The sequence below is a fragment of the Ornithodoros turicata genome, chromosome 2 (assembly GCF_037126465.1).
Source record: "Ornithodoros turicata isolate Travis chromosome 2, ASM3712646v1, whole genome shotgun sequence".
Classification (NCBI taxonomy): Eukaryota; Metazoa; Arthropoda; class Arachnida; order Ixodida; family Argasidae; genus Ornithodoros; species Ornithodoros turicata.
In genome coordinates this window covers 62,531,790-62,548,221 of record NC_088202.1, presented here as the reverse complement: position 1 = coordinate 62,548,221, position 16,432 = coordinate 62,531,790, and the positions used below count along the sequence as shown (strand labels likewise).

Here is a 16,432-nt window from a genome sequence, read left to right as displayed (position 1 = left end):
GAGCTTTCAAAGGTGCTCAACTTCATTCGCATTGAATTGGAAAGTTTGGAGCGAGCAGGATTGAAAGACAGCAGGATGACCCATGTGGCCCAAAGCACAAATAGGACGTGGAAGAGAAGCGTTGCGACAGGAGCAGTCCTACAAGCTGCTGTAAAAACAGTACCTAACTGTTTCTTCTGCTCATCAAGCGATCAGAGCACAGCGGAATGCGACGCCAGCCTACCCCTGACAGAGAAGCTAAAAATACTGTCGAAGGCAAGTCGATGCTTCCGATGCACAAAGAGGGGTCATCGCTCGAAAGAATGTCGTGCCAATGTGACTTGTAGTCATTGCAAGAAGAGACACGCATCCGTTGTGTGCGATCCCTCGAAACTACAAACTAAGGGCATCGACTCCGTTCCACTGACCAATCTGATGGCAGTCAGCACCCACCGGACACAGCATCAAGAACCCGACATACTGCTCCAAACTGTCAGGATTTGGGTGTCATCGGGTACAGCCTGCACGCAACTTCGAGGCATCATAGATGGCGGCAGTCAGAGGACATTCGTCAGAGATGACGTCGCCAAGAAACTGAACTTGAAAGTGGTGGGGGAGAGCAGGCTGCACTTGAACACGTTCGCAAGTGATACTTCTACCAGGAAGACACACCAGGGCAAGGTCGTCGAGCTACGGTTAAGGAGCCAGTACCACCCGGCAGAACATGTAATTCACGCAACGACGATTCCTTTTATCTGTAAGGACCTTGCCGAGATTCCGTCCAATCAAGAGTTCGTAGCATCCTTACGCCGCCAACGAGAGTTTATAGCGGACGACATGTTGTTCCCAAACTTGCAATGCGAAAATGGCATTGCCTTACTGATTGGGAGCGACGAAATGTGGAAGTTGCTCACAGGACAAGTGAAAATGTACCCAGGCGACGAAAGGTTGGTCGCGATTGGAACGGTTTTCGGGTGGACCTTTCAAGGGCCGTCGCCTTCCGTAAGAAGCTACACGGACAAATTCAACCACAGCCGTCTGCGTCTTGAAGATCGGAGTAGCAACGGAGCAAGAACCGGATATCCCAGAGAAGTTCTGGAAATTGGAGTGCATAGGTATCTCGGAAGAGACGACGTCCAACAAAGAGTACGACGCCGGGGTACTACAGGAGTTTCAACAGAACCTTCGTTTCGTAGACGGCCGTTATGAGGTAGCGTTGCCATGGAAGCCAGACGCCGAGTTTGAAGATAATTTTGAAACGGCTCGCAAGCGACTGCACAGCCTCACCCGGCGACTGCTACGAGACGATAGCATGCAGGAGTACGACGAAGTTATAAGAGCATACCTGCAAAACGGCCATGCTGAAAAGGTCACGACTGAGACACTGAGCTCTGGTAGGGTCTTCTACATGCCACACAGGGCAGTGTTCAGAAGCGAGTCGACCACGACAAAGGTTCGAGTGGTTTTTGATGCTTCCTCACACGCGGTAGGAGCGACCTCTCTCAACGACCACTTAGAAAAGGGGCCGAAGTTAACACCTGACCTTGTACACATCTTACTGCGTTTTCGGATGTACAGAGTGGCAATCACTGCGGACATTCAGAAGGCGTTCCTTCAAATTGGAATTCGCGAGGCCGACCGGGACGCACTTCGGTTCTTGTGGTTGGCGGAGTCACCCACGCCAGGCTCCATGCTGCCCGACTTCGAGTGCTGGCGAATGACGCGAGTTCCGTTCGGGACTAGTGCGAGTCCTTTCCTGCTGAATGCCACCCTGCGGCATCACCGAACATCAGTAGAGGGTCCGTACAAGGACCTTGCCTATGACTTGAGCAACTCGTTTTACGTCGACGACCTGCTGATCGGAACAGACACAGTAAACGAAGGAAAGCAGTTAATCACTAAGGCTCAAGAAATTCTGCACAAGGCGGGTATGAAATTAAGCAAATGGGCGTCGAACTCTGAAGAACTGCAGGATATGTTTGTGGAAGCGAAGGTTAGCCGGATTGACGAGGAGAAGCCCCTGAGCGAGCCTGCTCAGACGAAAGTCCTTGGAGTGGTCTGGGACAGGAAGATGGACAGATTCCGGTTTTCAGTTGAGCATCTAATAGAAGTCATCGCGGGAATGATGGACAACAAGCGGTCCATATTAAGAGCTTCAGCGAGATTGTTTGATCCCCTGGGATTCCTGTCACCATATATAATTCGAGTGAAGATTCTTTTCCAAGAGCTTTGGAAGGCGAAGCTGGACTGGGACACGAAGCTGCCTGAGGAACTGGCGAAGATATGGCACGCGTGGTGTGCCGAGTTAACAGATCTGCGTAAGGTCTCCGTAGAGCGATGTCTACTTCCATGCAGTGGAGTAACGCATACTATACAACTCCATGTATTTACAGATGCCAGCCCACTCGCCTATGGAGCATGTGCCTCCATCCGAATCACCAGCGAGACTGGCGAAACTAAAGTCCGTCTACAGTTTGCAAAATCACGCGTAGCACCACTGAAGAAGATAACACTACCACGGCTCGAATTGATGGGGGCCTTAATTGGTGTACGCATTGCAAAGTTTTTGAATCAGGCTTTAGGTGGACTACTCACTGAGACTATCTTTTGGACCGATTCAAAGATCACACTGAGCTGGATTCAGGGCGACGCAAGCAGGTGGAAGCCGTTTGTGCGGAACAGAGTTGTAGAAATTCAAGAGAACAGCCATCATCATCAACAATGGAAGCATTGTCCCGGTTCTGAGAATCCCGCAGACGCAGTGACCAGAGGACTCACAGTAAGAGCATTGACGAAAAACAAGCAATGGTTTGAGGGCCCCGACTGGCTTTCCAAATCCAGCGCAGACTGGCCACAGCACGACGTAAATGACGGTACTGACTTAGGGAGTGTAGAAGAAGAAAAGTGTAAAACGGCGGTTCTGATCGCAGATCACACAGAAGACCCCCGTAATTTGTTGGAGCTCTCAAGATACTCAAACTACAATCTCGTATTGCGCGTTACTGCTTGGATCAAGCGATTCGTGCGAAACTGTCGCCACAGGGAATGGTGCATTGGACCCCTCACAGCGATTGAAGTGGAGGACTCCGAACGGTTCTGGGTTAAACACGCCCAGCGTGAAGCCTATGGAGAAGAAGTTTTGGCTTTGAGCCAAAACAAGGACGTCACTGAATCGTCAAAAATACGGCAATTGCATCCCTTTCTAGATGAAAATGGCGTGATGCGTTTGACAGGGCGACTGCAGTTCTCCGACAGCTCAGAAGAAGTCAAGCACCCAATCATTCTGCCGAAGGCACACGCTTTATCCAGGCTCCTAGCTGCAAATGCTCATCGACGGACATTACATGGAGGGGTACAAGTAACCCTGACCACTTTACGAGACAAGTTTTGGATTCCACAAGCCAGACAGCTGGTGAAGTCTGTTATACATAGTTGCAGTACATGCGTACGTTTCCGTGCAAGTCCAGCAACCGCACCGACGGCACCTTTACCAGCAGACAGAGTGAGTGCTACACACCCCTTTGAAACGACAGGAGTAGACTTCGCCGGCCTGGTGTACGTCAAACGCTCTCGGGACTCGTATCAAACGTCAAAGTCTTTCATTGCGCTGTTTACGTGCGCCACCACAAGGGCGATACACCTGGAGCTGGTGACTGACCTCACAGCTAGGGCCTTCATCCTGGCATTTCGCCGGTTCGCATCAAGAAGAGGAACTCCCTCCGTCATGTACAGCGACAACGCCCTCACATTTAAGAAAGCGGCGAAAGATCTGGGAGACTTGTTCAAAGTAATTCGGAGCACAGAGTCTCAGGACTACTTATCGACGAGACGAATCCGCTGGAAATTCATCGTAGAGAGAGGGGGGCTTGGTGGGGCGGCATGTGGGAGCGCATGGTGAGGACAGTTAAGAATTGTCTATGGCGCACGTTGAGCAAACAGAGCCTAACGTTCGAAGAATTGACAACACTCCTGCACGAGGTGGAGGCCACCGTCAACTCCAGACCTCTCACGTATCTACATGCATCCCCTGAAGAGCCAGCTGCTCTGACACCAGCGCACTTGCTAGTGGGCAGAACTTTAACGGCGTTACCGGAACAATCAGCAACGGAAGTAACGACTTCAACAGCCGACGGCACAGTTAAAAGGTGGAGACACCGACAGAGAATGTTGGACAGCTTCTGGAACAGGTGGAGAAGAGAATATTTACTTCAGTTGAGGTCGGCTCACGAGTACCGGACCTCAAACAAATCAACTGCCCTTCGAGAAGGCGATGTTGTCCTTCTGCACGAAGAAAAGCTCCCCAGACAAATGTGGAGACCCGTAAGGATCGTTGAGTTGTACAAGGGGCGCGACGGCAACGTGCGGTCGTGCCAAGTGAAGCTTCCCAGTGGGGCGGTTACTCGTCGGGCCGTACAGCTATTGTATCCTCTCGAGATGATTGAACAATGACTTGTGTTTGCGTGGCATGTTGTTGAACTTGCGTGGCATGTTGTGTTTGCACATTTCGGGCGGGGGAGGATGTTATGGTTTAGCGCAACGAAGAGGAAGAGAACAGTTGCCATCACGAGGTTTTTTGAGGGTTCTTCATCCTTTTTTTAGGAACGTTCTGGTTAGTCTTCGTTTGTCCTCGGAATAAAGAGGTTCGATTATACAGAGCGGAGTAGTCGCGGTCAATACAATCACAGAGTGGAAGTTCCACAACAGGGGCTATTGTCCTGAATGAGTACCAGATACCTTACGCAATAGCGACGTTTTACTAAGACTTAATTTCTTATTTCTTGTCCTGCATGACAGTCGCTATGCTACAGTTTTGGTAACTGAAAAGAAAGTAGGGGTCTAGTCTGCAGTGTGTATTGACGAACACTGACTTCTTGAACAATACTGACTTCTACATTATACATTATCGCTTCTGATTTTATTTTCTGTTCCAAGCTTAACAATGCAAAGTTATTTCAGCACAAGGATGCTGCTCTAAGCGTTATATCAGGGTGATTTCAAGCAAAGTCAGGCAGGGTGATCCTGTCGACCTCTCAGATTTTTTGTTCCTATATGCATTTCGAAGCCTAATGCTTAGGATGTACATTGGCGAAGGAAATAGCTGAAAATATCCTGTAGCTGTTCTAATCTAAAACTAATCTTCAAGACTGACAATTTTGAACACTGCGCTTCCTCGCCATTTTCAGGCCTTGTATCATTGTAACCATAAAGGCCATGCAGTTAAATTTTACTACGATTATTGCCTATGTGCTGCTGCGCTGTTTGCTCTATCTTTGAGGTTCCAGGTTTTGCAGGTGACCAGATAAAAAATCGCAAATCGCACTTTTTCGGCGCGTAACTGCTTTTCTGCAAGTACTTGAAGGATAACGTGTGTGACATGGTTCTGTTCGCCTTTAAACGCTCATTCCATTCATATAAAACAGATTGTTTGACAGTTTCGATCATACTTCCTGACACGCGTTTAGTGAGGGGTGGTAAGGCAAAAACGCGCAACTTCCGTAGCGTATATTCCATATTTGAGTGTATCATGTAGAGTGTGTACCATGAAAAACGAGAAGGGGCGTGTCACATTTTAAAAAAAGTGGCGGAACCAAAAAATGAAGCACTCTGTGAAAAGCACATCGAGCTTGTCAAGCTGTCCTACAGCTATTTTTACAATTTTTACATCCTACTGGATGAAATAAAATTGAACTGCATTGAATGTACACAGACCCCCCCTAACACCCCCTAACATTTTTACCTTTGCGCCCGCTACAGGGGTTGGGGGTCCCTTGCTATTTCAGCCTTAAAGAACTATCGATAATGACAGGATAAACTGCCCCCCCCCCCTCCCGGAATTTTTTGCCACAAACCGCGTACTTGGGATTCTGGATAAACCACAGAGTTCCACTATGTTGGTGTGATTGATGCAAACCATCACGCAAGTTTTTTTGTTTTTTTTTTCACATAACTCCAAATTTTAATAGCTATAACTACGGCGAAACGGTCATGCTTGGTGTCCCCTGAAAATCATCCCCACGTCAAGCACGGAATGTTGCAAAACTTATGCGCAAGTCGCACGCAGCCAGCATTCATGATGCTGAACACTGCATGCAAAGTCACTTGGCGCTTCCGAGAAACACGGAACCGCATGGGATACGGCTGACATGAGAAAGTAGGACAAATGAACTCCACTCAGCTACACCGTAAAGAACTTTGCCGAATGCGAGAGCATGGCTGCCGTGCGATTATTAGTAGCGTTTTCAATAATGGGTGCCGTGCCGCAGGGTAGGACCAAGGTAACAGGTAGCGTAACTGCCATACGTCCCTGTTTCTTCAGAATGACGCCATGATAGAGACCATCAGCGCCATCCATTCGTTGCGCAGACTATTCGATTGTAAATAAATGACGTCAGAGATGACGTCAGTGGTATGAATAATAAACCGTGCATAATTAGCCATGGCGGATTTATATTTGCGCACTTCGTTTCCGTTGTATTTCTCTGATCGAAACATACTAATCACCCAATGCAACAATACCAGACGAAAAAAGAGAAAACTAAATAATGTCAGGTTTAATGACACATACCAATTCAAAATATAGTTCTCACAGATTTTGACAACTCCAAACAGGAGGGTGTCGTGATGACCACACAGTCATTAGGAAGGTTCCCTTAAGGTCCATTTCTACACGTAGTGATGAGCCTCTTGCATTTCCTCAGTCAGTGGCCATAATGGGTTCATTGCAAGAAGAAAAAGAAAAATATGACATCGCTGGTGCAGAGCTGATTTCTGCTAGCGCTCACGCTATCATGGCCGGTCGCGCCATGACGGAAGTTTTTGTTCTTCACGGGGCCGACAACGGGGGATGCATTGTATTCATTTGTTCACACGTGTTAATCTTGGTCTACAGCTATAACCCAAAAAGTGTGCTAACTTCGTGTGGCGACATACAGATGTCGGTCATCGTCAGATCGTCAGCATGGCATCGTCATCGTCAGCATCGAAGCGCCGCTTATCGCAGCTATCGGGAGCGAGATCATGTGGTGCGCCAGATGCGGTGGGCGTGTACCCAGCTGTGGTGGAACGCTGTATTTGAAAGTTGTACTCAGTAAAGGTTCACGTCTCAAACAGAGCTGTTTCAATGAGTCTCACTCCTACCTACCTAGAAAAGTGGTGATCCGAACGGCAAACCTGGAACCCACGGCATGGAAACCGCTCAGGAAGCTTCGGCGCCCGTCGAGACTTCCCTGGTACCGTTTCGTTTGCCACCTTACTGTATTTCGGACCCTCAGCTGTGGTTCGCACAAACTGAAGTGTTTTTCTCTACACAACGTATCACATCCCAGACAACGAAGTTCGGCTACGTTATCGCCAACCTACCTCCCGAAGCAGCCGCTGGAGTGCAAGTCATCATTCACCCGGATACGGAGCGACCGTATGACGTTTTGAAAGACGAACTTATCCGTCGAGCATCGGCATCTGAGGAACGTCGACTACAGCTGCTGCTTACCAGTGAAGAGCTCGGCGATCGTCGACCCACACAGTTTCTTCGCCGCATGCGCGACCTTGCCGGTAACCACAAGCAAATGGTTCCAATCTATTTGAACTATTTCTTCAACGGCACCCCACAACATCCGAATGATTATTGCCGCCGCGGAAAAGACCAGCCTAGACGACTTGGCAAAAATGGCTGACAGAATTTTGGACTTCGCTGGTACTCCTACCCTTGTAGCCGTCGCCACACTCATTCTCGTCAGACTCCGTCACTTTCCACTGACACGGACATTTCCTCCGTCATGGCATCACTACACTAGTTGCAAGGTGGGGTCTCAGCCCTCGTGGGCGAGGTAGCCCCTTTGGCACGTCATCGCCGCCGTCCCCTCCACATGACTTTCGCCGACAACGCACACCTACACGAGGTAGGCATCGTACCCAGTCGCCAACCCAGGATACGCAGTGTTGGTACCATCGCAAGTTCGGCAAAGCCGCACGTAACTGCCACGCTCCTTGCTCCAGGCCGGGAAACCAACCCCCTCACCATTAACGGCTGGTGTGGCTGGGGGTGCTAACAGCCGACTTTTCCGCATCACCGACCGCGTGTCACGTTGTTGCTTCTTCGTTGACACCGGCGCCGACGTCACCGTCATTCCACCGACTCCCATCGATAAGCGCCACGGAAGATCCAACTGCACCTTACAAGCAGACAACCAAAAAAGATTGTTACATACGGTCAACGCTCAGCTACCCTGGACATTGGTCTTCGCGGAGCCTTCCGGTGGGTGTTCACTATAGCTGACGTGCCCTATGCGATCCTTGGAGCCGACTTTCTCCACCACTTCGGCCTCCTTGTGGAGTTACGTCGTCAGCGATTGATAGAAAATGCCACCGCCTTGCACGTAGGACGCGATCCAGCTCGCATAGCCGTGATCAGCCCCACTGTGCTCCTTCCACTGGAAACCTCGTTTGCTGAGAGCACCAAAGAGTTCCCAGCGATGCTCCGCCAGTCACATGCAGCCCACCGATGCGTTACGTACCACATCGTTACGAATGGTCCACCAGCCAGCGCTCGCCCAAGACGGCTAGCTCCCGAGCGCCTGGTCATCGCGAAGAGAAAGTTTGAACAGAACTAGGAATAATTCGACGTTCGTCCGGTCCGTGGTCTTCTGCTCTCCACATGGTACCTACTCCAGGTACCTACCATGGTACCTCCTACCATGGTACCTACTCCAGGAGACTGGCCACCCTGTGGGGATTACGGTGCCCTCAATCTTGTCACGGTCCCTGACTGGTACCCGCTACCACACATTCAAGACTTCACCGCTACCCTGCACGGAGCGACCACCTTCTCTAAGATAGACTTTAGCCTATCATCAGATTCCCGTCCACCGCAAGACATCCCGAAAACACCTTTCCCCCCCCCCCCCCCCTCTCACCAGACACCCATCACAACACCTTTTGGCCTCTTTGAGGACGTCCGTATACTATTCGGCCTCTGAAACGCCGCACAGACTTTCCAACGTTTCATTGACGAACTCCTGCGCGGTCTTGAGTTCGCCTTCGCCTACTTGGACGATATCCTAGTCGCAAGCCCATCCCCAGAAGCACATCGCACTCATCTTCGCCAACTGTTTGAGCGACTTCAAGACTACGGCGTCTCCATCAACGCCACGAAGTGCGAGTGCGGTGTATTTCGATTACCTTCTTGGGCCACATCACCACACCGCAGGGAATCAAGCTCCTGCCTTCAAAAGTGCAAGTCATCCACGACTATCCCACACCTACCTCTCGCCGCGGACTGCAGTTATTCCTCGGTCTGGTGAACTTTTATCGGCGATTTCTTCCGCACTGTGCTGCGCTGCTCCAACTGCTTTAGGACATTCTCGGCAGTCATACTTCAACAGGAGCCGCCGCATCCAGTCTTATTTGAACACAGACAGCACAGGACGCTGTTCACGAGGTCAAAACGGCCCTAGCAGACACTGTCCTAATTCACCACCCACGTCCCAATGCTGAAATGGCCTTGCTCTGCCCCTTGCTGTGCTCTTGCAATTGCAATTGAAATGGCATTGTGCTATTACAATGCACGGCCACACGGCACAGATACAGAGGTACACGGGTAAACAGGCCCACTGCACTTTAAAGGGCTGGTGTGCACGTTTTTAGCAAATTCGCCTATATCGCACTGGGAACACAGCAAAGCGTCCTGAGCTGACTGATTACTTGTTGATGTGGTCCCAGCGACCCAACTACAGGCAGGTCCACTTTAAAGGGATAGTTGCATCCGGAAGCGTGTTCCGGGACTGTTATGGTCATGTTCCCTGTCGTTCATAATGTACGCCGGCAAATTTGCTCTGCACAAATTCACTTGGTTGACTCAGAAACGGTTTTTAAATGTTCGCGCTTCCGGTGCGCACGCCATCCCCGCAAGGCGCCGGCACGGGATGACGTCACCCGGATAAACCAACCATCAGGAGGCGCTCCTTCACGCCGGAGTTCGGTGTGTGTCTGAGCGTGCGTCTGACCCTTTTTCTTGTTGTCTTGTCGCGTTTGCTTTGAAGTACTTTGAACCACAGCGTGTGCCCTAGGATTTCAGGCCGTTGACGTGCAATGTCACATCCAGGAAACCGGTGCTACGTGTCCGGGTGCACAAAGACTTATAACGCGAATCCCGAGTTTACATTTCACCGACCTCGCAATGGCGCGACGAAACAAAAGTGGGAGGCAGCGATCGCCAGCCACTACTGTGGTGTGGCCCAAGGATTGAATGTTTCACGCGTCTGTTCCTGTCATTTCGCCGACGACGCCTATTTTGATGAAGATGTATTGCAAGTTCGGCTCGGGCTACGGCAGAAACGGAAGCGGCTGAAGATTGACGCCGTGCCTACCATATTCGATCAGGAACAAGGGCAGGAACCAGCAGGTAAGTGAGAATCCTGCGAGGTCACAGCTACGCTGCGATGAAAAATATCAGTTGTCACAGTAAACATCATCGCGAACACCTGGCCTCGCCGCCGATTGTAACGTCACAGTCACACCGGCTACCATGTACACAAATTATTAGAATAATTGCAGCATCCTGACGCAATAGTACGCGTACTCTCGAGAAAAAAGATTGGTGTGTTGTTGCTGTGCTAATGGTCGCCTGTATTATGCAGGAGTAACGTAACACGCCCACATGACAGCGTTATTCTAATGAAAGATGAAAGTCACTGAAAAGGTATGTGATTGTCCCTTCTATGTTGTTCCAGCCTCATCACATCAGTTCTCTCATGTTATTCTAATGTTATTGCAGCTAGTGGATGATTCTACAGTTCATAGTGTAAGCCTGATGGCAGCATTCAGGGATGTGAAAACATCGCAATCTGTGTTGGGCTACGTCCGAGACACTGCACGTTGCATCAGTATTCTACTGCAGCCTTGTTGCCAATTTCTGGCTTTATTTCAGGCGGCAGCAAGCACGTCAACGGAATCAACTGTATTTGGTATGTTTTGTGAAGCCACGAAACAATTGCAGTTCTTTTTGCACGTCCCACAAAATAACGGATCTGTACGAGTCCTGAAAATTGTCGAGTTTTGTGAAAGGAATCTTGTGTGATGCGGCTGCCAGTGTTTATAACGTAATGTGGACAGGAAAATAACTGTGCCAGTGAAACAGGGACCGCAAAGGGGAAGATTTATTTGCATAGTCATTTTTATGTTTGTTATTGTACCCGCTAGGCCCTCAACGTATTCGTTTGAGTGTTAACACTCAAGGCCATATTTCAGATGCGGAGGTCATGGCTGAAGCAAGTGCTGGGGACCCACTTCTCACTTCACGGCGCATCTCACAAGGGGATTATTCAGAAGGCTGTATGTAAACATCTATCACTGCAGTTCACTTTGCCGTAACGGGGATTAGCCCTTGGTCATCCCCCTTGCCTCCCATCAGAGGTTTTCGAGGATACTACAGGTACTATGGTGTACGGATAGGTTTATCCGTACACCACGCACCTATAGTATCCTCGAAAACCTCTGATGGGAGGCAAGGGGGATGACCAAGGGCTCACTTACACGAAGTGTGCCTATGTCAGCAAAATTTTCGTCTTTTCGTCCATTGCAGCGTCGGGGAATATTTTGCCACTACATGTCTCCAGTTCCAGCCATCAGTATGCACCAGCTTGTCTCTCTTGTCAAGACACCCTTGTTTCGATGGTCCTAACGCTGATAGCCTTGATAAGACGTAGACGGGAACTCCCTTCTGATTGCTCGGACAACGCATCCAGGAACCTGTCGTCTGTTACTTGGACCAAGGTATCCCCAGACCCATCTTGTGAATGACGAGTATGCCGTGAACCTCAGGCAGCTGGAAAAGACAACTCCATATGACATTTCTTTTTGTTTAGCATCACATCTTGTGGGCATTTGCATACCTGCCAAATCTCCCGCAGTGTTGGGAAGACAATAGCCAGAACAGAAGAACAGACACTATCCCAACGTTGGAGCTCAAAGCCTGTGGATTCCTTCCTTAGTTCCAGGGTCTCCCGCATTTTGAATGTGGAAGGGTGGCAGGTGTGCAACATAGTACAACAGAAAATGGTCCGCCTCTTTTAGGATGAGCCCGATTCCAACTGCTAACTCCCTCCCAAACCAGCTTCCCTCTAATTTCGGCAAAATACAATTTCTCCCAAAATATGTTACTCTTACATTCTTCAGTAACATGCTCCCCCCCCCCCCCTTCATTGGCACCTCAAATGCTTCTGTTTTCAGACTTGTAAGACTTTCCTTCAGAGTTTAAAATTCCCACTGGATATCTGTCAATCAATCAGGGTTTTGTGTTGCCAATCAGGCCATGGCTAACTGGCATAACTGAGAGCATGTCGAGACTAGCTGAGGCGGCAGTGTTGCTTCACTTTTTCTAATGGAATTGTTGGACCAGGATTCTCTGGATTATTCAACGGCTGTCGTCCACGCTTATGATTTATGGGGGGCAAACTTGTGTAGGCAAAAAGCTGCTGAGAATAGTCGACCTTTTGTATACAACCCTTGTCCACTTTAGGTGCGACAATTTGCATAACCAACAACACCCGACTAGCACCCGAGTTTACCCTTCCGAGTCTTGATGGGGGGTCATTTAAACCGAAAAATTCATTACGGTCATAATCATATAGCAAACGGGAGAGCACTGCAGCAGGCTTACCTGTGGTCCTGGGGATTGAGTCGCCTAAAATGTTGATCATAGCGGCAAAATTGAGGCGCGTACACCACTAAGAAGCTCTCTACGGAGGCAGATCTCCCTGAGTAATGGGTGTTGTGTTATGCACTGCACGGCGGCACTGTTGCACATTTCTACCACCCTGGCAACAGAATGGCAACACAGGCGCTCGTCGGGCTCCAGTGGGTCGCAGACTGCACACAGACACCTGCCGATTTCAACATTCTAAGCTGTTTCGCACATCCGACGGCAACCATGCAAAGAGATACGTCACCTAAAAATGTCATCCCGCGGGTTTGCCGCAGCCACATCTCGTGGATGGTCGGCGGGTTCCAGAGGCATTGGGTCCACAGAGTATGGGTCATCATCCAGCATTAACTCGCCGCCGCTACCGCTAACATATTTGTCAGAATCTTTTACAGACAGAGAAACATCACTCTCGTTTTCCGACTCCACGTTTGCTCCCTTCCCTTCGCGATCGCCAAACAGGCGCGCGGCTCGCATTTGCCCAGGGCGCGCGCTTATTGGCCTTATCCGTGTGACGTTTGCTCCCGCTTTTAGAGAGCGAGGGGGCAAGGATTCCGGTTTCTTGGAGGCTTTTATTGTCATCACTAGGAAACAAAGAACAAGAAAAACCGTGGGGAGTGTCCAATAGCTTTCGCTAGTAAAGTAGTTTTTTCATCGGATTGCGCGAAAAGCACGCCGCGGATCGAAATGGTATTTTCGGGCCCACTTCAGTGGTCGGCAAGGAATTAGAATCCGCATTAGTTCGAAATTGACGTCGGAGAATGCGACTGTCCCTTTAAAGGTCTGGTGTGCACGTTTTTCGCAATTTCGTCTACGTCGCGCTGCGAACACAGCGAAGCGTCCTGAGCTGACTGATTAGTTGGTGATGTGGTTCCAGCGACCCAACTACAGGCAGGGTGCACTTTAAAGGGCTGATGTGCACGTTTTTAGCAATTTCCTCTATGTCGCGCTGGGAACACAGCGAAGCGTCCTGAGCTGACTGATCACTTGGTGATATGGTTCCAGCGACACAACTACCGGCAGGGTGCACTTAAAAGGGCGGGTAGTGCGCGTTCTTTAGCAATTTCGTCTATGTCGCGCTGGGAACACAGCGAAGCGTCCTGAGCTGACTGATTGCTTGTTGATATGATGCCATCAGTGGCCCCACGAGACCTCACTTTTGTTGTGTATTGGTCTGGGTTGCCAGCCCAAGCAAGGCAATATGAGACGGCAGAAACGTGAGGATCGCCGTTTCCTCTCTTTGAACTCTGACTGGACTTTGCGCCGGCACTTACCGGCGACTTGGAGTTAGTCGGTTCGAGCCTCTCGAACGGAGACGTTCTTTGTCATAGCTTGAGTGTTGTAACGAACCCAACTGGACATTAAAAGTAGCGACGAGGTGTTGTCTTACTTCGATTACTTCACGAGCACATCAATGGCAACACTCCTTGGACAGATTGAGCCATTCGACATCAGCAACCAAGACTCGTGGCCATGCTACGTCGAACGTTTCGAGCAGTTTCTGGAAGCCAACGGCATCACCAAAGCAACAAAACAGAGGTCAGTGTTTCTCAGCGTGTGCGGCGCATCGACTTACTCGCTAGTACGTTCACTGACGCTCCCGAAAAAGCCCTCGGAATGTACCTACAGCGACATTGCGCAGCGCTTGACAGACCACTTTGCCCCCAAGCCATCGGAGATCCTTCGTAGGTACCATTTTCATAAACGGGACCAAAAAGCTGGAGAGAATATCATGGACTACATCGCTGAAATACGGCGTCTCAGCGAGTTTTGCAACTTCCAGTATCTGGATAATATGCTCAGAGACCGACTGGTTTGTGGTATCCAGGATCAAACGGTACAGAAACGACTATTTGCCAAGCCTCCACTCACGTGAACATGACCAACGTGTTCAAGCAGTGCTCGACAAGCTGGGTCAGGCAGGCTTGCGAGTAAACCACCGCAGGACGCTGTTTGCTACAGATGAGCTAGAGTTCGTCGGTGCTAAAGGGATCCAGCCTTCAAAAAGCAAACTTGTGGCGATTCACAATGCTCCAGAGCCTACGAACAGGCTTTCTTGGGGCTGGTGAATTTTTATGAACGGTTCCTACAGAACAAGGCCACGCTACTCGAACCACTGCACCGACTTCTCGACAAAAAATCAAAGTGGGAGTGGACCAGCCAGCATGCAGTGACATTCAAGAAGATCAAGAGTGATCTGTCCGAAAATCTAATTTTGACGCACTACGATCCAACTACGCCGATTAGTCTCGTTTGTGATGCTTCTCCTTATGGCGTGGGTGCTGTGATTTCCCACGTTCAGCCAAACGGACAAGAAGCACCCATTTCTTTCAGTTCAAGGATGCTCCACACATGCGAAAGGAACTATGCAAAACTGGACAGAGAAGCTCTGGCTATCATTTTTCGCATTACCAAGTTCCGGCAATACCTTATGAGAAGGAGGTTCGTAATATATACACGGATCACAAGCCGCTGCTGGGCATACTGGGACAAGGTCGACAAACGCCTGCAGTCCTCTCACCAAGAATGCTACGCTGGACTCTGATGTTAGGATCCTATGACTATATGTTGCAATACCGAAGGAGAGCACAAATGGGGAACGCTGATGCCATAAGCAGACTACCCCTCGAGGCAGGTTCGGATGACAATCCTGACCCGAATCCGCCTGAAGTCCTGCTGCTAGAGGCGGTACAGGACGCCCCTATGCGTGCGGAACAGATTGCAATAGAAACAGAAAAGGACGCTATTCTCGGCAAGGTACTCAACTGGACAGAGAAAGGATGGCCTGAGTCAGCAATAAAGGACCAATCATTTCAACCGTTTCAAGTTCGGTGGAACGAGCTGTCACTCCTGAAAGGTTGCATCCTCTGCGGGAACAGAGTAGTTATACCACCGACACTGCAGGCAAGCGTTATGAGTACGCTTCACGCAGGGCATGTCGGAATAGTGAGAACGAAGGCATTAGCAAGGAGTTACGTGTGGCGGCCAGGTATTGACAGCGATATTGAAAACACGGTCAGCAGTTGCTGGTCCTGCCAGATGACGCGCAACATGCCGCCACGAGAAGCTCCGCACCCATGGATTCCGCCGTCCAGACCTTGGTCACGGGTTCATCTCGACTACGCAGGACCTTTCTATGGACGAAACTTCCTGGTGGGAGTGGACACTTACACACGTTGGCCGGAGGTGACACAGGTGTCGTCGCTCTCCGCAACAGAGCTCATCAAACATTTGCGACGGATGTTCGCTACTCACGGACTTCCGGAAGTGATTGTCACAGACAATGGCACAAGCTTCGCGTCAGCCGAGATGCGAGGATTCACGAAACTAAATGGGATTCAACACGTCTTCACGCCAGTCTACCATCCAGCTTCTAACGGCTCCGCAGAACGCATGGTACAGACCGTAAAGTCTGGTCTTTCAAGACTGCAAGGGAGCGACTGGGAATGGGGGTAGACTGTCAAGGCTGCTATTTTCCTTGCGGTCCACCCCGAGTGCCACAACTAGAAAGACACCAGCGGAGATCATGTTCGGGCGCCGCCTTCGAGTTCGACTTGACCTGCTGCGACCTGCTAACGATAGACAACAGGGCCTAAAGTTGCCTATGGCGGCGCGAAGGTTTAGCAGAGGTGACGCGGTGTTCGTACGAAGTTACAGAGGGGCAGACAAATGGTGTTCCGCGACGATTACGGCAACAGAGGGCAGCTGTATCTACAGAGTGCGACGCAGCTATGGATTAGAACACCGCGTACACGT

General features: G+C 50.0%; 1 protein-coding gene across 1 annotated transcript; it reads left to right on the top strand.

The window, feature by feature from the left end:
* The first annotated feature begins 15,268 nt into the window (after nt 1-15,268).
* LOC135384706 (uncharacterized protein K02A2.6-like) lies at nt 15,269-16,132 on the top strand. Its single transcript, XM_064613895.1, has one exon. The coding sequence runs from the start codon at nt 15,269-15,271 to the stop codon at nt 16,130-16,132; it is 864 nt and encodes a 287-aa protein (XP_064469965.1).
* Nucleotides 16,133-16,432: the final 300 nt, after the last annotated feature.

Excerpts from the sequence above, each read along its gene's own strand:
- LOC135384706 (XM_064613895.1), top strand. The coding sequence starts at position 15,269 with ATGGGGAACGCTGATGCCATAAGCAGACTACCCCTCGAGGCAGGTTCG.